Here is a 21,503-nt window from a genome sequence, read left to right as displayed (position 1 = left end):
TAAAACGACGCCAAAAGTAGCCATTTTGACTAAGGTCAGAAGAATTGTGGGAGCGCTCTTTGCTTTTAGGGTCTGCGGCCCCAGATCCCTTTCCTGAAGCCGTTCAGGATACCATGTTGACTAAGGGCAAGTGATACTTTGAATGCAGATTATGCGTAGCCTTGCTGTTTCCCCAGGCAGGAAAATAGGGCTTTTGGAAATTATCAGTTGGACAGTGTAAGGTCCCACTGTTGAATGGGAGGAAGTCCGGAAGGAGTTAGAACAGTCATTTGTAACCATGTTTATTGAGCCTTGTAATACCTTCATTCGTTGGTACATTCATCCAGGTCTTAACTTGTTATTTGAGTGTGTTACATTTGTAACAAGCGCTCTACTAGGTATCAGAAAAATAAAGATGAGGGGCGCCTGGGTGGCTCTGTTGGTTAAGTGTCTGCCTTGGGCTCAGGTCAGGATCCGGGTCCTGGTATTGAGCCGACATCAGGCTCCCTGCTCAGTGGGGAGTCAGCTTTTCTCTCTCCCTCACCCCTTTCCCCCATCGTGCTCTCTTTCTCTCTCTCTAAAATAAATAAATAAATAAAAACTTAAAAAAAAAAAAAGGTTATATGATCTCTGCTTTCCAGCAGCCTAGAATGCAAGAGAGAGAGCCCAGGGGAAAAAAATAAATACAAAATAAAAGTGCTATAATTCCATTTAATAAGTGTTCACTTAGAACTTGGCAATGTGTCAAGCACAGAGTTTGCTTTCTTTTTCATGCAGACTCACAGGGAGAAATATATTTTATGTTACAACCACGTCACAGAATTCTGCTCAACCTCACTACAATACACTGTACTCTGAACTTTTCTATTCCCCACCTCCACCTCCATGTTGATTGTCTCTACCTCACTGAATTCCTTATTCAATAATGAGCGGCTACCCGCAATTTGAAAAAATACTGCCTAACGCATACAGGAAACGGTGTTGCCTAAAGGAAAGGTCACAGGTTTTATAACCAGAAAACTTGACTCCATGTAAACAAATACCATTGGAGCCCTTCTGTGCAGCAGGCATACCACTGAACCAGTGGCATTATCACTGTGTAACGCTTCTGTACTTCATGTCCTCCAGCTACAAAACAGAAATAATAGTACTATCCCTATCTCACATGTTTAGTCCCAGATCAAACAATAGTGGGACACTAACAAAGTTTACACTTTATAAGCTATAAATACAGCTTGTTATTAATATTACTAGGGAAGATAGGAAGAAAGTAAATATTAACTGTACACATATTATCCCACTTAATCCTCCCCACAGCCTTTAAGATCAGAAGCACTCATTGATTGTACTAGTCTGTGCCTCCTTAGATACCTATCACACAATTAAATATGAGGACACAATATGTGTAAAATGCTTTAGAAGTACAGAGGAGGAAGCAGTTTTAATCCTATCTGGGGAGTGGGAGTGTTAGTAAAGCCTGCAGAGACTTGATGTCTGAGCTAGTACTTGAAATGTGAACAGGAATTTACCAGAGAGAAGGGGGTGGCACATTCTTAGCAATGGGAGGATCCTGTGACCTCTCAGGAATGAGTCATGTGTATATTTAATAAATACACAAGCAAACAATTTATGAAGGTTTAGGGCTGTGAAGGAACATTGACCTCAATGTTCAGGTGACATTGGGGGTTCAGGGAGTGTGAGGCCTTCTTAGGCAGCTTTGGCTTGAGGAGGGGAAGAAGCAGCTAGCAAAACATGTAGAGACCAGATGAGGAAGGAATCAGACTTTGTCCTGTAATAGACTCAGTGATAAGACAGTGGGGTTCAGACCGATTTTGACTAGGTTTGCATTTTACATGGGTCATATGCTCAGCTGGCATGGAGGACTGTCTGGAGAGGGGGAAATATGAAAGTAGAAAGACTCTTCCTGTGTCGTTAGGGAAAAAAAAAGACATGAGCCAAATTAGACCAATGGCAGGAGGGACAGAAAGGAGGGGCGGATGGGAAAGATACTCATGAAATGAAGTGCATTTATTAAACAATTGGACCTAATGATTGGAAAGAGAGGAGAGGGTGTAAAATGACTCAGCTTTCTCCCTCTCCCTTTAACCTCTTGTCTAGTTACTGAGCGCAGCTCTTTAAGTGTCTTTTGTGTGCACCCTTTTCTCCTTCCTATCGTCACCACCCTAGTCCAATTCAGGAGTCCTAGCCACCAATGAAATTATTTCCCCTCTCTCACATTCTTTTCCGCCCCCCCCATGATCTTTTAAAAATACAACTCTAATCATGTCTCTGTCTTGTTTAAAATAATTAATGATTTCAACTTCCTCCTCAGTAAAGACCAAAATCCCTACCAAGGCTCCCCTAACTTGGCCTGGCTTCCCCCTGGAGCTGCACTTGTCGACCCCTCTAGCATTTATTTGCACTTCTTCCTCCCCACCCCCACTGCCTTTTCACCAGGCTAAGTTCTACTCACCCTTCCAGGGCAGCTTAAAAGTTTTCTGTCTGTTTCTGAGGTCTCTGAGGCCTGGAGCCATGCCTTTGTTAGACGCTCCCCTAGTACCTGTCCCCTCCTTCACAGGGCACTTCATCTATATTGGGGTTCTTCCAGTTACCAGTTATATGGCCTTTTTCACAAGTCATCTGTGCCTTTGCTCACTCTTCTATAAATGGAAATCATAATAGTGCCTATTTTACAGAGTTGTTGAGAGGAATAAATGAGATGCCATGTAAAGCACTTAGCATAGTGCTGGCACACAATAACTGCTCAGTAAATATTCCCTTTCCTACTAAACGATAAACTTCCAGCGAAGTAAAGATGGTATTCCTCTCATTTACTGCTATATTCGCTAGCTTTCGCAGCTCCAGTAGCCATCTGAGTGAGCAGAAGTGAGTTCAGTAGGACGGTGGTAGCCATGAGGGTTGGAGACATTGCCTGCCCGCCTACTCCTCCCTCCACCCAAAGGCACTACCACACCCCTCCTGTTCCACTCAAGCCCCTTTCCTGTTGCACAAGCCCGGTGAGAAGAAGGCACAGAAAAGGTGAGGTTGTGGGGGGGGGGGGGCGTGTAGGAACGTTCTTAACCCCCTTTCTTTCCAAAATACGGTTCTCTGGTGAGGGAGGCATCCCGGGGCTGCACCTGTAAAGGGATAAGCGTGAAAACTGATGCCAAAAAGCATGGGTTTGATTCCCGGCTCTGCCACTTATTGGAGGCGAGATCTGGGCTTGGTTATTTAATCTCCTGCTTCTCTGAGTCTCACTCGCCGGGCTGCTCTGCGGTGCCAGCGAGGTAATGGCTGTAAAAGGGCCTTGTGCCTCTCCCAACGCGCCGTCGGAGGACGCGTGAGCATCGGGCGGAGGAGGGCGGTCACCTGAGCCCGCTCCCCCCACCCCCGCCGTCCCCGCCGCCCGAGCAGCCGCCTCGCGCCGGGAGCCGCTAATAGGATTTATGCTAATGACGAAGACGCGGGTGACCGCCCGAGCGCGCCGCGCCCCGCCGCCCCCGCGCCCCACCTCTCCAGGGCCGGGCCGCCTGCCCAGAAGTCGCGACAGAGGAATTGTCACCGTGGGTCCCTGAGCGGTGGGAAGAGGCATGGCGCGGCGAGGGGAGACCCGCTCCCCGACTGCGGTCCGTCTAGTCACACCCCGGTGTTCGTCTTCCTCCCTGCCCGCCTCGGCTTCTGCCTCCCCGTCCCTTCTCCTCTGATCTCCATCTCTAGAGGGTCTCTCTCCCTACCTCCCTTCGACAGTTGTTCTCCCTATCAATTAAACCGAGATGTGAGCACTTTTGCGTTCCAGGCCGTGCGCTAAGCACGGGGGTGGGGGTGCGGTGGGGTACAAAATGCGCCGTCTGCAGAGGTGGGGACCGTGTTCTGGGGTTCAGGGAGAGCCAGCCCCCCTTCTGGATGCGGATCACGAAAGTCTGCCCGGAAGAAGAGGCATTTGAGCTGAGCTTTGAAGTTTGGATAGGATCCCAACGAGGAAGGGAGTAGGAAGTGAAGGGCTCCGGAAGTTTTCGGAGAAAACCGAGAAGTTAGTTGATCCAGTGTGGCGGAAGTGCAAGGATCCTGATTGGTGAGTAGGGGTAAAACTGGATAGAATTTTGACTTCACAGTGTGAGGGACCTTGAATACCGTGCCAAGTAAGTTCAGTTTCAACCTCCAGGCGCTAGTGAGTCATTGAAGGTTTCTGAGCAAATGACAGGACTGCTTTTTTTTTTTTTTTAAGATTTTATTTATTTATTTATTTGAGAACAAGAGAGCTGGTGAGTGGGGGAGGGGCAGAGGGAGAAGCAGACTCTCCACGGAGCGGGGAGCCCCACCAATCCCAGGACCTTGAGATCGTGACCTGAGCTGAAGTTAGAGCTTAACCTTAACTGACTGAGCCACCCGGGCGCCCTGTCAGCCTTATTTCTTCCAATTTCTCTAAAAGAAGGAGCAAAGTATAGTGGTTAAATGGGTGAGCTTGGGGTTATACTGGCCCTGGTTCAAAGTCTACTTCCATCACTTACACCTGTGTGATAGGCAACTTCTCTGTGCCTCTATTTCCCTGCCTATTAAATGGGGATGAGAATGATAGTGTGAGGGGCTGTTGGGAGGATTCAGTGAAACAGTGTTTGTGAAACTCTCAGCACATTGTGGGGCACAGAGTTAATGCTTCATAAGTATAAGTTACTATTTTGTGTCTCCCTGTCCTCCTCTCTGCTTCTTTCAGTCTCTTGTCTTTCTTTTTATTTATTTATTTATTTATTTATTTATTTATTTTGGAGAGAGAGAAAATTTTTTATGATTTTATTTATTTATTTGACAGAGAGAGCTCACAAGTAGGCGGCAGCGGGGGGGGGGGGGAAGCAGGCTCCCCACTGAGCAGACAGCTCTATTTGGGGTTCGATCCCAGGACCCTGGGATCATGACCTGAACCAAAGGCAGAGGCTTTAACCCACTGAGCCACCCAGGCACCCCTCTTCTTTTTTTTAAAAACAATTTTTAAAATATTTTATTTATTTATTAGAGAGAGAGAGAGAACACACAGGAGGGAAAGGAAAAAAGCAAACTCCCCACTGAGCAGGGATCCCAGGGACCCCAACGATGCAGGACTCTATCCTAGGATCCTGGGATCATGACCTGAGTGGAGGGGCAGATGCTTAACTGACTGAGTCACCCAGGGACCCTTGTCTCTTTCTTCTTTATGTCCCTTCTCCCTCTCATCAAACAAAAACAAATATTCCCCAATACGTGTTTCCCCATTTCATGCCTAGGAATCACCCTCTCAAAATGAATAAAGAGTCAAACTAAATCAGACTATAATAAACCAAGGCCCGTTCAGAAATACCAGGACCGGGACGCCTGGGTGGCTCAGTTGGTTGGGCAGCTGCCTTCGGCTCAGGTCATGATCCCAGCGTCCTGGGATCGAGTCCCACATCGGGCTCCTTGCTCAGCAGGGAGCCTGCTTCTCCCTCTGCCTCTGCCTGCCATTCTGTCTGCCTGTGCTCACTCTCTCCCCGCCCCCCTCTCTCTGATAAATAAATAAAAATCTTAAAAAAAAAAAAAAGAAATACCAGGACCTTTCCCAAGCACCCAGGAGCCTTGCTTAAGGGAGGGTTGTAGTTATTGTACTGAACTCAACTCACCCAGATTCCAGTGTCTTTAAAAAAGAGAGACCACAGCTCCTTTAACCCTACTTTGTCCCATCTCTGACAACATGCCTGACCTTCAGGAGGTCTGCTCTACTGGTTGTTGTCAGATGTTGGTGTGCATTAGAATCCCTTCCAGAGTACTGTTAAACCACAGATTGCTTGATGGGGCACCTGGGTGGCTTAGTCGTTAAGTGTCTGCCTTTGGCTCAGGTCATGATCCCAGGGTCCTGGGATCCAGCCTTGCATGGGCTCCCTCTCCTACTCCCCCTGCTTGTCCCTCTCTCACTGTGTCTCTCTGTCAAAAAAATAAAAATCTTACACACACACACACACACATTGCTGAGTTCTACCATTAGGTTTTTGGTTTGTTTGGGGGGGGGTTGCCCACTTTTAGAATTTATGATTCAGTGGGTCTTCAGCAGGACTTGAGAATTTGCATTTCTAACACATTTCCAGGTGATGCTTCTGCTCCTAGTCTGGGGACCACACTTTGAGAACCACTGCTCTCTAATAGCTATTCAATGAGAGAGAAAAATAGCTGGTTCTTTAAAAAGATCAGAGATTTATGTAAATCATAGCAAGTATGGTACAACACCCTCACTAGCTATGTGAATTTAAACAGATCTCTCCCCTTCTAGCTGGTTTCATCATCTGTGACATGAGAAGTGGTTTAAATCCGTGGTTCCCAAACTGTAGCAGCCGTAGAGTGATCACAGGAGTTTAGCTCCTGACCCCATGAATACTCTGAGGAACTGGTCTGTGTGTAAACTGTGTGCTTGCTGGGGAAGAATAAAATATACGTGAGTTTTAATGATGCAGTCCAAAATTCAGTCACTATGTATTTTTTCAACCAACACACATCCATATTTTTTTTAAAGATTTTATTTATTTACTTGACAGAAAGAGAGAGAGGTCACAAGTAGGCAGAGGGGGGCGGGGAGGGGAACAGTCTTCCAGCTGAGCAGAGGTGATCCCAGGACCCTAAGATCATGACCCGAGCTGAAGGCAGAGGCTTAACCCACTGAGCCATCCAGGCACCCCAACCAACATACATCCAAAATACAGTTTGGATACCTGGCTGGCTCAGACGGGACAACGGGCAACTCTTGATCTTGGGTCATGAGTTTGAGCCCCACGTTGGGCATAGAGTTTACTTTAAAAAAAGGGGGGGGGGTGCCTGGATGGCTCAGTGGGTTAAAGCCTCTGCCTTCCATGGGGATGAGGGATGGGGATGAGGCGGGCTCTCTGCTCAGCAGGGAGCCCGCTTCCTCCTCGCCTACTTGTGATTTCTGTCTGTCAAATAAATAAATAAATAAATTTTTTTAAAAAGCTGTTAACGTGTCAGGATCATGAAAAATTTTTTTTGAAATTAAAAAGGTTGGAAACCTCTAGGCTAAATATTCTCCGAAGGCCCTTTGACCTGCCATCCTACACAGCTAAACTGGTGAGTGGGCTCTAGACCACCAGGGGGCGCTGAAGCCCGATGTGGAAACTGAGACCCAAGGGCAGGAGGGCTGTTCCACTACTGTAGGGTGGGACCAAGATTCCAGTCCTGGGTCTATAGACCACATCAGAGACCTGTTACACATAGGCTCTGTAAGAAAGATGTATCTCTGGAGTTCAGAGAGATAAGGGACCCAGAGGGGACAGTGACCTGTGACCCAGGGCACTTAGCATGGTGCATACACCTGTGGTAGTGAGTGGTAATTCCCATCTGGTTGGACCTTGAGCTCCAGTCCCTAGCCTGCCGCATAGAACGGTCCTCATGTTCCTCCACTATCCTCGGGCAAGGGGAAGGGACTGAGAGGAGAAAAAGTACCAAACAAGGCACAGATGACCATCCTGAGTGGCCATCAGCTCTGGAATTTGGCACACGGCTCAGGAATGCAGGGAACTGGTAAAGACCTGTGGAGGCAGGGAAGCCTTTCTGAAGGTGGCGTTGAGGACAATCAGAGAGGAGCAGGAAGGTCAGTTCGGGCAGGGAGTTCTGTATAAAAAGGGAAATAATTATCGCTTGAGAATAGGAGGCAGCACCTCGCAGCAAGAGGGGAGGACAGGAGAGGCCAGCACCCTCCTCCACTCTCTCACCACACCCCCACCCCACCCCACCCCAGCCCTGCAGAACCCTGGGCAGAGCTCTGACCCAGCTCAGCCTCTCCAGTCGGAGATTTCTCCCTGGAAGGGCCAGAGGGAAGGGAGCTCCCACACACAAACCCCAGAGTCTGAGACTCATACTCAAACTGTCAGGATCCAGAAGACTTTCCAGCCCAGCCTGAAGGTATACACAGACACTTGCTCACGGTGATGGGACATAGAGACTTTACACCATCCTAGGACTGACTCTCTCGCTCTCTTTCTCTTTCTCTCTCCGGCTTGATCTTAGAAGAACAAATGAAGAAGGACCCAGGGACCCCAGCCCCCTTGGGCCAGAGCACTGGACCTTCACCCATTACTCCTTTACTCTTGCTCTAGCTGGGCCACCTCTTTTTCCTCCTTGACCAAGCTTCATTCATCTGCTGTTCCTCTCTTATGTATCCCAGCTGGCCCTAAGCAGTGAATTCCTTCCCACAACCACTCTGCCCTACATGGCTCCTCTTCCTCTGGGTACCACCCCAACCCCCAGTCTGCAAGTCTCCCAAGGCTTGTTCCTTTTGCCCTCTCACACCTCTGGCCCTTCCACGATACTTTTTGAGGTTTGCCAAGCCTGAGTGCTCATCTAAGCAGAGAAGACCAGAAGGAGAAGCAGAAACACAGGGGGCATTCATATTGGCAAGGCTTCTCTGGACAGCAGATGGACAGCAGGACAGGCGGGCAGGCTGGCTACTCTGGAGAGGTTGTGCCCACCCTGCCTCCCCCCATCTCAACAGGACCATCTCCCAAGCTTAGAATTTTGGCTCCAACACGCAAGCGTGTGTATACACAAACACACACACACACCACCATCACCACCACCACCACCACCACCACCAACAGCAGCAGCAGCAGCCTATCTGCTCTGCGGAAGTCAGCTTCCCTGGGGCCCCTAGGGCCTGTTTTCCCATTGCCCACCAAGCCTTTCCCACCTGCTTTCACAGGGGAACCCTCAGTCATGGGTACCCCCCAGACATCTCCCAGTTTTTGAGTCTTCCAGCTTTCTAGAGACAAGGCCATATCAAATCTGGGATCACTGCAGCTGCCCCATTTACAGCCGAGCCCCTGTATCTCCCTCCCACCTCAGCATATCCCTCCCGCCTCTGTGAAGCCTTCAAGGCTGGGAGGGAGGTCAGAATGGAGCCCATCTTGGCAAAATGAGAAAAGATTAGAGCAATACATTTGCTGTCAATGGCAATAAGGCTGCCTGAACAGGGGAAGAGGAATATTTGATTTCGGGCTCTCCAGGGGTCTTGGCGGAGGAACACTGGCAGCCTGCAGCCTCAGGCCTGATGGAGTGGGGAGGGCTGGTCCCAGCCCCAGCCAACTGGGGACCCCGGAGTCCCAGCCCTCCCATCTCCATATCGACCCTATCCTCTGCAGTCACCCGCAGGGTTGCGGCTCCCTCCTCCTGCCCCTCCCATCATTTCTCCCTTCCCACTGCCAAACTTGTGCTTCCCCTTGTGCTTCCCCGAAGCAGATTTTCCTACCCAGTGCAGGGTGATGGAGCAGAAAGAACCCTGCTCTAGGGGCTGGAGAGGAGGCCTGGGTTCTAACCCCCGTGCTGCGTCTGCGGACTTCAGGCAAGTCACTGGGCATCTCTGAGCCTGGGGCAGTGTGGGGTTGGGGGACCACAAGGCATTTGACATCCTGAGGTCAGCTCAAGCCATTCACCACATCAGTGGTCTTGGGTCACCGTCACTTAACCTCTCTGAGCTCCCAGTTGTTCATCTGTAAAGTAAGGATGAAGCAAATAATAAGGCCTATCTATGTCCTAGGGCGGTGGTGAGAGTCAACAAAGCCTTGGACTAAGAAAACTGTAAACAAGTGTGGCATATTGTCTCCTTGTGGGAATTTCTGGTGTGTTCCTTGGCTGAGGATGGGCCTGAGATTCATCCAGAAGCTCTAGAGAGTTCCTTCCAGCCCTAGGATGTGGCTCTGGACCCCACCCTCCCAGAGGGCAGAGGGAGTAGTTTCTCTGGAAAGGAGAGATGAGATTTTGGGGGGATGGGTATCAAACAGGCCTGAACTGAGGAGAAGTTGACTCTCCTGGGCCAATCCTGAAAGACATTCTGGAGGGGAAGGGTTTAGAAGCAGCTGGTCAAGAGTGTCTCTTTCCGACCTCCTACCCTCATGTTTATAGGCTAACTGCCCCCTGGAGTTGTGCAGTGGGTGCATATGAGGCAACTTCTGCCCAGCTTTCCTGCAAATGGACAGGGTACTAGGCAGGAGAGGGCGCAGGGAGTCTAGGGAATGGAAGTAATAGTCATTTCCAGGCTGCCTGGAAACATCTGCAGTGTTTTTCATGTCTCTACATCAGCCTGAGAAAGGGGTGTCACCAACATGAGGTTGGATAACATGCCCATTTTTATATGCTGGAAGGAACTGTGACTCAGGGGGGCTGGACAGCATCACCCCATGCTGCCTCTGATTGGAGAAAAAGGTCTGAAGCTTCAGCCCCAGGCTTGGTTCCTTTGGCGGAGCTGAGAACCTGGACAGAGCTTTAAGAGGATGGCACTGCTTAACCAACGGAGCACAGAGACTGCTTTGGAAAGTTTAGACAAATGCGTTGTACCTTCATGAGCTGCTTTTCTGATTCCAACTTCATTTCCCACTGCCCCCCCTGCATGGTCCTCCCCCGCCCCACCCCGGCCAGATCTCACTTTATTTTCCACCTGACACATCGGACTGATTCATATCTTTCCCTCCCCCATTGCCTATGCAGATTTCACCCATCTTTTGAGGCCTCCGTGAAGGCTTGCCTACCATGCAAAGTAGCAATAAGGATAGACTTCCTTGACTTACTGTTCATTTTTTATTAACGTGTCCTGATCCTACAAGAGAGTCCTCGACTCATTCTCTGAGGGCCCAGACTGTGGTCTTATCTCCTCCCTCTTTGTAATTTTGGGGCTTTGCATAGAGTCTGGTACGTATTGGGTGTTAGGAAAACATTTACCGCTGGAGGTGATGATTGTGGGGCTGGTGCGCATGAAAGAATCCAGAGTGGAATTTAAAGTCGAGGTGAGTGAGGGGGGCACTTGGATGGTGCCATCAATTAGATGTCTACCTTCGGTTCAGGTCCTAGATCCCAAGGTCCTGGGATCGAGCCCTGTGTCCAGTTTCCTGCTCAGTGCAGTCTGCTTCTCCCTCTCCCTCTGCTACTCCCCCTGTGTGTGCTCTCTCTCTCTCTCTCTCTCTCTGCGTCAAATAAATAAATAAAATCTTAAAAAAAAAAAAAAAAGTAGATCTGGGGATGGTGGTGACCTTGCTGATAGCTGTAATGGCAGGTAGGCCGGCGAGTTGAGCACAGTGGTGTTGGTAGGGATGGTGGCGACTTCAATGATATGAGTGTGAAGATGGCAGTGGTGATGGCGGTGGTGATGGCGATGGTGGTGATGGTGATGGTGATGGTGATGGAGGCCGTATTAATTACCTATGGCTGCATAGCAAATTACGCCCAAAACTTAATGCTTTAAAACAACACACATGTATTATCTCATAGTTTATACAGGTCAGGAGTCTGGGCATGATTTAGATGAGTGCCTTGGGCTCCCTTTCTCTTAAGACGGCACCCAAGGTGTTGGCAGGGGCTACAATCTCATGTGCAGTCTCCACCAGAGGGGAATCTGCTTCCAAGCTCACGCTCATGGCTTTTGGCAGGATTCTGTTCCTCTTGGGCTTGGGGACCTTGCTGGGTGTTGGCCCGAGGCCTCCGTCAGTTCTTTGTCACCGCAGAGTAGCTGGCAACATGGCGGCTGACTTTCCTCAGTGCAAGGGAGAGAGTACCCAGGCCAGAAGCTACGGTCCTGTCGTAACCCAATCTTCACGTAACATCCCATCACCTCTGCTGTGTTCTATTCACTAGAAATGAGTCATTAAATATGGCCCACACTTTTTTTTTTTAAGATTTTATTTATTTATTTGACAGACAGAAATCACAAGTAGGCAGAGAGGCAGACAGGGGGTGGGGGAAGCAGGCTTCCCACGGAGCAGAGAGCCCGATGTGGGGCTTGATCCCAGGACCCTGAGACGATGACCTGAGCTGAAGGCAGAGGCTTAATACACTGAGCCACCCAGGCACCCCCAATATGGCCCATACTTTTAAAAAAATTATTGCATATAGACACACACTGTTACATTAGTTTCAGGTGTATAACACACAGTGATTCAACTTCTCTATATGTGTGTTGTGCTCACCACAGTGTAACTGCCATCTGTCACCATACAACACAATTACAGTGCTGCTGACTCTATTCCCTATGCTGTGCCTTTTATTCCCAAGACTTTGTCACTCCATAACCGGAAGCCTGTATCTCCTACTCCCCATTTTGCCCACCACACCCCCACCCATGCCTCTGGCACCCATCACTTTGTTGTCTGTATTTATAGGTCTGATTCTGCATTTATTTTGTTTATTCATTTAGTGTTTCAGATTCCATGTATGAGTGAAATCATACAGTATCTTAGTCTGACTTATTTCACTTAGCATAATACCCATCCATGTTGTAACAAATGGCATATCTCATCCTTTTTTAAGGCTGCATAATATTCTTTAAACACACACACACACACACGCACACACACACACACCTTCTTTATCTATTTGTCTCTTGATGGCCACTTTGGTTGCTTCCAAATTTGGCTATTGTAAATAATGCTGCAGTAAATACAGCATGCGTATTATCTTTTCAAATTAGTGTTTTTGTTCTCTTTGGGTGAGTACCCAGTAGTGCAATTACTGGATCATGGAGTAGCTCTATTTTTAACTTTGTGAGGAACCTCCATACTGTTTTCCACAGTGGCTGCACCAGCTGGTGTTCCCACCAACAGTGCACAGGGGTTCCTCTTTCTCCACATCCTCGCCAACACTAACACAGCCCATACTTGAGGGGCTAGGATTACACAAGGGCACAAATACGGGAAGGGAGTGGCCAGTGGGAGTCACCTTAAAGGCTGCCTTCTACAATGGCAATGATGATAATGATGATGGTGGAGGAGAAAAGATGGAGAGTGTGACTGCATCAGGGATGATGGTAGCGTATCAGAGAGTGAAAGTGTTAGTGTCCACATGAGAATGGAAAAGTGGATCCTCTGAACTAGATCTGGGCAGAGGAGTGTCGCTGGCTAGAGCCAGAGATTCAAGACGCACTCTCCTCCACTGCACTCCACCCCATCCCGGTCTGGGTCCATATCCATTCCCCTAGAGTCCTCCCTCCCCATTGCTTTCTTTGCCAATCACCCCCACCCTAAGCTGATGTTCTCTTTTAGGCAATTAAAGAGCTAAGTAATGGCCAAATGGAGAGAAATTACCACCAGCAATCAAAGGAAGGAAGAGAAGAGAATGGTCAGAGGCCCAGGGGAGACAGAGAGGTACTGCTGGTTTGGGGGCTGGGCTGGAGTTCTCACAAGTTGGACAAAGCCATCCACCTGATTCTATACTGAGTCCCCATGTCCTTGGTCTCCGGATCCACATTCCCGTAGGACAAAGCCCACCACCACCATCACTTTATCTTCCCTCTCTCAATTTTTCACATAGGCTTTAGTCTAGAGCTTTGCTAAGCTCAGGGTAGCTCATTCTCTCCAGTCCTCCTGCCTCTAGCTCCTTCCTCTAATCTCTCCCCACTTCTGACTACCTGCTATTTCTTAAAATCCCCCCGATATTACCTCTGCTCTTTGATAAGCACAGAAGAAGCTCATCTTTTCTGATGTTTCATCCCTTCCATGACTATCACTAAGTCCCCTAATCCTACCCCAATGCCAAGGTTTTTAGGTCTGGTAAGCCAAAATAAAGCCTATTATCTGGAGAAGTCTCTTTAAGCAGCCAGGTGATATTGGGTATCAGGGACCCAAGTCGTCTTGCTGTAGAAGCATCAGGTTGAGTGACAGGGGTAAACTATATTCAATTGGGAGTAAGGAGACCAGGATTCTAATCCCAGATTTGTCACTCACTAACCATGTCACTTCTGCTCAATGTCCTCATCTGTTTAATGGTGGTAGTTGAATGTGGAAGATAGACCAAATGACCTCTACCTGGCCAGTTCTGAACTTCTCTGAGTCCCATGAGAATAGTAGAGGTTGAGTGGAGGATGATGGCTAGGCTAGAAAGGCCAAGGGCCATGTGGCTGACCGAAGAGTGGCTGTTTGCAAAGGATAGTTAAACCTGGTCATAGTGGGGGGCCTTTGCTCTGTGCACCATCGGGCTCCAAGGCCACCCCAACCTTCCTTTCCCACATCTGCCCAGGCCCACCACTCCCAGGTACATGACCTTAGAATTGCCAGCTCCCCTCTGGCCCTCATCAGCCTGTCCAGACAGTCCCCATCTGCCACTTCTGTCTCTAAGATATCACTCACCTCTTTTGTTTCCTTTCTTCCTCCCAACACACCCATATTTTCCCCCACCCTGGTTCAGACCTTAGCCTCTTCTCGCCTGGGCCTCCAGATGACACACCTGACTGTCCTGATACCCTGCCCCGCCCCACCCGCTTCTTCTGCTGCACAACACCTCTCTCTCCTGGTTCTTCTCTTTGACTGATCTTCTTAGTTCCCTTTCTCTTCTAGCCTCCTTTCCTGCCGCCTGTCCTGCTGCACGCCCCTTAAATTTGGGTGAACTCCCTAACGCTTTGTCCCAGGCCATCTCATAATGGTAACATGATAACAAAAGCGAAAACAACTTGGATTTAGTGGTTCTTATGCGCCACAAAGGACCTTCACATGTATTTTTATTTGATTCTCTGAGATAAACTATTCTCTTCCATTCAATAGAAGTCAATTTTGCCTTCATGGATTCTCTGAAAACTGTCCTTTCCTTTTTATTTCCATTGCCACTGCTTTAATTCAAGCCTTCAATGCCTCGTCTTAGACCCTTGCTTCCGCGCCCGAGCTCACAATAGTGTGGGTCTTAGCGGCAGAGGAGAAGGGAAGGATATAGTTCCCGTTAACCAACTGACCAAGGGCTTTGGACTTAGCTGAGCCACACCGGGCCCCACTCAGAACACAGTGGGCTGTACTGTAAAGATAAGACACTCAGAAGTAGAGTCATTCTGGGGAACAGATTAGGGTCACACACAAAAATTCAGCATCTGTGATTGGTCCAAGCATAAAGAGGACAGTTCCTGATGGAATAAGTGAAGGGCTGCATAATGAAATCCAGGAGAACCTCTCTGGAAACCCCACCCCGTCAGGACCCTGTGTCTGGTCCCAGATGAACTCCAGGCAAACCAATTTGCAAAGCCCATTGAGCAGCCCTCAGCCTGCTGGACTCTCTAGGTTAAGTCAGGACAATGCCACCCTAGGAAGAAAAGAGAATAAGAATGAAGAAAACAACATTAGAAATATTGAACGAAGAAATTTAAATTCATGATACTGTTTTTGTAGTGGGCTTTGGGGGGGCACAACCACTGTAATATTGTGTGTGTTTTTTTAGGGTTTTTATTTATTTTTGAGAGAGAGAGACAGAGAGAGCTCGAGGTGGAGGGGGGAGGGGCAGAGGGAGAAGTAGACTTGCTGCTGAGCTGGGAGCCTGTTGTGGGACTCAGGACTCAACCCCAGGACCCTGGGATCCCCACATGAGCCAAAGGCAGGTGCTTAATTAACCGAGCCACTTCGGTGCCCAGCACTATTGTTTGTTTTGTCTGCTCTTTAAGATGTTGAAAGTTTTTAAGAGTTTAATTAATTCCATTTGCAGTCAATGTTTAAATATTTGGGGAAATACATTTTGCCAAATTCATAAGTTTTTGATTTATTGGTTGTATAAGTGGCATGAGAATATTTAGGAGAATGTTAATAATTGAATAAAGATTAATAAATTGGACATCAATGTAGGAAAAATAATGAATATTCCCCTCCATGCCCCAAAATGCTTGAGATATTAAAGAATTTATCATCCTAAACTTCCCATCTATGATTTCTGCTGTCTTCAATTAATTCCCATCCTCTTGCCAAGACCTCTGTGACCCCATTTGCTCATCTATATAATGGGATAATATTACTACCTACTTAGAGGGTAGCTTTGAGGATTAAGTGAGAAAATTGCTTCCATAGCACTTAGAACAATACCCAGGGCACAACAGCTCAATAATGTTGGCTATCTTTATCTTCCCCCGGTACCACTTTGATCATACCTCCTCTTGCTCGAAACCCTGCAACTGCTCCCTAATGACCACTGACAAATGCAAGCTCCTTCCACTTATCAAGAACCTTCATGTCCTCACCTCTGTCTGCTTTCCAGCCTTGGCCCTCGCTATTCCCCCTCACCCACCAGACAAAATTACTACCTCTTTGCTTCACTTTCATCCTCTATGATGATTTCTCCCATTTCTTCCTCCTCCTAAAATGCCTTGCCTCCTTCCTATGCCATTATGGCTACCTCAAACTCCTACTCATGCTTCAAAACCCGTCTCAAATGCTCCATCCTCCAGGACACTCTCTTGGTCATCTTCAACTCTCGTCCTCCTCGGAGCACTTGACTGGTAGCTCTTTCCTGGCAAGCATCACATTCTGTCATGCCTCCCAGTCAGTTACTTCTGTGTCTGGTCCTCCCAGTAGGGCCATAAGCTCATTGAAGGTGAGACTGACTTGTAATACAGATCTTGGGGAACACATGGCTGCCCGACCCAGGTCCTGGTGCATAATAGGTGCTCTGTGAACAGATGTTAGGTTCCTCTAGCTCAGGGTGATTGTGTCAGAAGCAGCAGGGACCTTCAGGCTCCCCAGGCCAGTGTCCCCACATAGACCATAGAGGCACAGGAAACAGAAGGAGCCAGCCGTCTGCGGGTGCCAGGGCCCCCAGGGCAGATGGGAAAATGGCAGAGCCACATTCCAGGAGCACGCAGAGCTATGTCTGCTCAGCTCATCAGCATTCCCCCAGACATTCATTCACCCCTCAGTCAGTCAACCCTTCTTTCTGGACTCTGGTGTGCCAGGCCCCGCATGAGGTGTGACAGACACCAGTGCTGGTACCACTTCCCGAAGAGGTATGTCCGCGTGCCTGCCGCTGCCGGGTGTATGCGTATGTGTGCCCACACGTGCACCCCACGTGCCCGGGTTTCCTTCTCCCGACAAGCCGAGCAGTCTGTAAGCCCAGGCTGAGAGGGCTGCCTTTTACCCTGTTTCCAAACAACTCCCTTTTCTGCGCCAGAGCCCTGCTTCTCCCTTATGTTGGCCCCCTCGCCTCCTCCTCCCTCTGTTGGGGCTGCCGCTGATGATGAAATTTGGCTTGCAACACCCTCTTCCTCCCCTTCCTGCAGGCCCGGGAGAGGATTAAGCCGCTGGAGTCTGAAATCGGAAAGATCCCAGCCTCGGCTCCCCAGCACCTCCCCATGCCCCCTCCTCCTCCCCGCCCATGCAAAACCAGAAAATTAATCTCCCCTTCTGCCTGTGATATGGCGGGCTGCATTACAAGCTGGGCGTCGAGATAAAGCGGGGAGCCGCGGGATGGCAGCCCGGCGCAGGGGCCCCGGGTGGGGCCGGCCTGGGAGATAAGGGCCTCCCAGCGCCATGAATTATTCACCGGCACTGCCTCCTCCGGCTCAAAGGCTGCCCTGAGCGCTTAGATTGCGCCTTCCAGAGGGGCCTGAGTGAGGGTCTGGGGGAAGGCAAGGGCTGCAGGAGGGTCCTTCCGGGTTGGGGGGGCAGGGAGGGGGAGGACTGTGCTCAGTTGAGGGACAGTTCAGAGACAGAAACGCCCCATGGGACTAACTGATGCAGAGGATGGAGGATGTCCCCAAGCCGAAGGGACCCTCAGACCCAGCTATGGCCCCCAGGGATGCTCCTTATTTATGCAACTCACTAAACACTTCTGAACAGATATAAGTGCGAGCTCGGGCCAAGTCTGGCATCCTGGAGCTGCCGGGGCCATCCCTGCTGCCCTCAGGCTACCCAGGATCCAGGGCGCCCACTGAGTGTGGGTGGAGCACAGTCATCCCTCTCCCCTTCCACCTGCCTTGTCTACAGCCCTTGTCCCCTTCCCCTCTGTGGGGTCTAGACAGCCACTACCCACTCTAGTAAAGCATTTCACCTTGGTGGGGGTGGAACAAGGGGATGGCACAGGACGGACCTGCTCTCAGGACGGCGGGAGCTCAGGAAACAGAGACGGGGGCAGCTGGTGCAGCAGGGGAATGGGAACCCAGAGGAGTGAGGAAGGGGTGTGTTCCCTGTGCTCTGTGAGGGATTAACCGGGGAAGTTTCCTGGAAGAGGAAAAGGCCCAGGTACTCTGCAGGTCTTTTGTTTCTCCTTTGTTCACTCTTCAAAGACCCAGAATTTTAAAGCAGGGAAGGGACCTTCGCGGTCTCTTCCCTATCTGGCAGTCTGTGTTACCACCTTCTCCTCACCCTTTCTCTCCGCCTCAATCTCTCTTCCGTCCCCCTCCTCCCCCCACCCCGTCTGCCCTTTTAATCTCTGTCTTGGCCCCAATTTCTCCATCTCTCTCTTGTACTGCCTTCCTCCGTCTCTTCATCTCTCTGTTTTCTCTTTAATCATCCCTTTCTTCCGAAGCCGCCACTCCCCAAGTGTTATGATGACATACAAATGTATGATGGAAGAAAGGTGCCCATCTGCTGGCCCCCTTCCCCGAGGGTGAAGGAGAAAAAAGAAGGGTCCAGAAAGGTCCTGGATGTGCGCAAGAACTTCCAAGACCCTGAGAATATCAGCAGGAGGAGTTTGGGGAGAGAGCCTCCCCACCCCCCACCACCCACCAGAAGCAGTGACACAGGAAAGAGATTGAACCTCCCCACCCCAAGAGCCAGGAGTGAGAGGTGCTGGGAGAAGGTAAGGACCAGAGGAGACCCCTTCAAATTACAAAAGTGGGGACCCAGACTGGCAGGGGACCTTGAACCCCCTGATGCCTGGAGCCCCACAGCACTCCGAATGAGTGAACAAGCCACATTCTCTGAGACCCACATTCAAGTTGAGAGGGAGGAGTGAGGACAGGAGAGGGAGAAGGGGTGGAGAATGAAGTGGGACCAGAGTAAGAGGAGGACATGGGGAGAAGGGTGAGCCCTGAAGGATGGAAGAGGCAATGACTTGGGTGGGAAAGAGAAAAGGAAAGAGAAAGGGAAAGGGAGGACAAGCTAAATGAGGGAGGAGCGATCAGAGATAGGAGCAGGGAAGAAGAAAGGAAGACAGCACGGGGTTGAGGGGAAAGGGCAAGGGTAGCAGAGAAATGAGCGAGGAGGGTAAGAGAAGCATCCGGACCAGAAAGAGAAAGCAGAGGGGGAAGAGAAGGAAGGGGGTGTGGGGGGGCAACATGGAACCCAGAGGAGTGAGGGAGGGGTGTGTTGATGGGTCCCATCAGCCTCAGGTCCACAGCCCCTTCCCACCCGCCTGCTAATTAACTCCTTAATTGTCTCTGCATTTGCTGAGCCGGCAGATGAAATGGATGCGGACAGATTGGGGCTTGTGTGATTTCACGCATGGGGGAGCAGAGAAGAGCTGCCTGGGAGTCCCAGGGGACTTCGCCCCCCTCTTTGCTTTCCTCCCTTCCCCCTCGTCTCTGAGAGGCTGGAGGGTGCTTCTGTACCTAGAGCAGATGGGGCCATCTGCAAAAGAAGTGTCCATGGGGAATTTGCCCCCATCAGCCTCTCAGGGATGAAAATAATACTTGCTACTACTGATGGAACACCTCCTATTTACTAGGCACACATTATTTCACCATTGTGAGCTTTAGCCAGATTTTATGGCTTGTTGAAACAGTGAGGCTCAGACAAGTTAAGTAACTTGTCCATAATCACACAGCTCTGGTGTGACAGAGGTGAGATTTGAATCCCGGGTCAGCAGAATGACATAGCTCTGGTGGCAGGGGTAGAGGGGTTGGGGGAGTGGGGAGACCCTGAGGCCTAGGGACTCAGAGTCAGAGAGGAGGAAAGTGTGGGCAAGGGATTGGGAGGAGACTGAAGGAGCTAGGATCCCGTCACATCCTGCATAAGAGGTAGGTGGGTCCAGAGAAGGAGAAAGGAACAGTGGGACACTAATCACAGTCCTTGGATCCCTCAAGTTTCATCTTGCTGAAGCCAACTTCTCCTTTTCCTCATCACTGCAGCCCAAACCCCTGTCAGTATGACTTGCCCCTCTGCCACTCTATGCTGACCCAACCCTCACTTTTACTCTGACCTTGGAGCTAGAGTCACTTGTCAACACATTCACCTCTCCCTTGACACTGGGAAATTTTGATGACAGTGACTATGCCACTCCTCCCGGGGGGGGGGGGGTGTCTGTGCAGGAATCTATCTTGCCCCAAATGAAGAGGAAACAATACCGTGATGTACTTAGGTTGTGCATAAGAAAGAACTTCCAGGGTGCCTGGCTGGCTTAGCTGGCTAAGCATCTGCCTTGGGCTCAGGTCATGATCTCAGGATCCTAGGATGGAGCTCAGCCTCCGAAGCTCCCTTTGCTGGGGGCTGGGCTCCCTGCTCAGCAGGGAGTCTACTTTTCCCTCTGTCCTTCTCCCACCCCCACTTGTGTGCTCTCTCTCTCTCTCTTTTAAGATTTTTAAAAATTTATTTCAGAGAGAGAGTGTGGGGGGGAGGGTTGGGGGGCACAGGGAGGGGAAGAAGCAGGCTCCCTGCTGAGCAGGAAGCACAATGCACAGGATTGAGGGCCAGAGCCTAGGACCCTGGGATCATGACCTTAGCTGAAGCCAGACACCCAACTGACTAAGCCACCCAGGTTCCTGCTCTTTCAAATAAATAAAATATTTAAAAACAAAAAAGAAAGAAAGACTTCTAAGTCTGGGTCTGTCATACAAGGGACCATACTGAAGCCTTGATTTAGACCTGTGGATTCTCAGGATCAAGGTTTCTCAAGACTGGCTGCTATATAGTAGAGGTCTTGAAAAGTTGGGAAATCTGAGTCCCATGTTCGGAGATTCTGATTTAATTGGACTAAGTGGAGCCAAAGCACCACTTTAAAATCTTCCTAGGTAATTCAGATGTGCAGCCTGGGTTGAGAACCACTCTCAGATTCTGCCCTCATTTGGCTGCTCTGGTGCTTTTGTGGATGGATCTAAACACTCATACTACTAATAATAGTTACTTATTGGAGATTTACTAGGTACAAGCTAAAGTGCAAGCACTTTTTATGCATTAGCTTATATAATCCTTAGAAATTCCCGTGAAATAAATCTTATCCCCATCTTACAGATGAGGAAACTGAGCTCAGAGAGGTCAAGAGACCTGCCCATCCTAATGAACGGCAGGGCCCATTCTGGAAGCTGAGATTACCTGATTCACAACTTTTATCTTCCCTCAGACTCTTGAGGCTGCTTGTTGGCCTCGATTAGTCCTTGTCTGCCTCCACCTCACCTCATCACCTTCCTTCCACCCCCGCTCCTCCCTCAATAACATCCCAGGTGACTGAAGCAATTTGCAGCCATTTGAGGAAGCTCCATGTGTCACTCAACCTGCGAGGGTGGGGACTTATGGGAATTGCAGATGCTCCAAGATGGTCCTCCCCTCCCCTGAGACACTTGGAATTCAAGAATCCAGCCCCAAGTCCCCCTACCCCCCCCCCCCCCCTACCCCGCCCCGTGCCCCTGTTCAAGGCCAAATTCCCACTCTCAAATGCCCCCTTGGGTTGATTCTAAGTATCTGGAATAGCGCTGCCACCCAGTGGCTGCCCAGGGATATGGCAGCCCTCCAGCACTGTCTGGTGCTGCTGGACAGCTCCCCAACTCAAGACCAGAACCCAAGATCCTCCCTTCCCCTTGGCAGCACCAAGAGCAGGCCCCTAGTAAATGGATCCCACTCTCCCTCCTGGGGTCTAAGCCT

At 49.7% G+C, this 21,503-nt stretch overlaps 1 protein-coding gene across 5 annotated transcripts in view; it reads left to right on the top strand.

Annotated features, from left to right (window-relative positions):
- Nucleotides 1-2,778: 2,778 nt before the first annotated feature.
- Nucleotides 2,779-21,503, top strand: part of ASIC1 (acid sensing ion channel subunit 1) — a 44,671-nt gene continuing 25,946 nt past the window's right edge. Inside the window, exons 1-2 of one of the 5 annotated variants that reach the window (XM_045073473.1) lie at nucleotides 2,779-3,018; nucleotides 13,011-13,112. In XM_045073473.1, coding sequence (XP_044929408.1) covers nucleotides 13,030-13,112 — 83 coding nt within the window. In that variant the 5' untranslated portion in view covers nucleotides 2,779-3,018; nucleotides 13,011-13,029. Of the gene's footprint in view, nucleotides 3,019-3,925; nucleotides 4,052-13,010; nucleotides 13,113-21,503 lie in introns of those variants that run through there. The other 4 variants (XM_013049161.2, XM_004778839.3, XM_045073474.1 and 1 more) reach the window with 4 other exon arrangements.

This window comes from Mustela putorius, unplaced genomic scaffold (genome assembly GCF_011764305.1).
Source record: "Mustela putorius furo isolate JIRA1106 unplaced genomic scaffold, ASM1176430v1.1 tig00537227_pilon_pilon_pilon, whole genome shotgun sequence".
Classification (NCBI taxonomy): domain Eukaryota; kingdom Metazoa; phylum Chordata; class Mammalia; order Carnivora; family Mustelidae; genus Mustela; species Mustela putorius.
The sequence above is the reverse complement of the archived record's forward strand: the minus strand, read 5'-3'. Positions and strand labels throughout refer to the sequence as shown.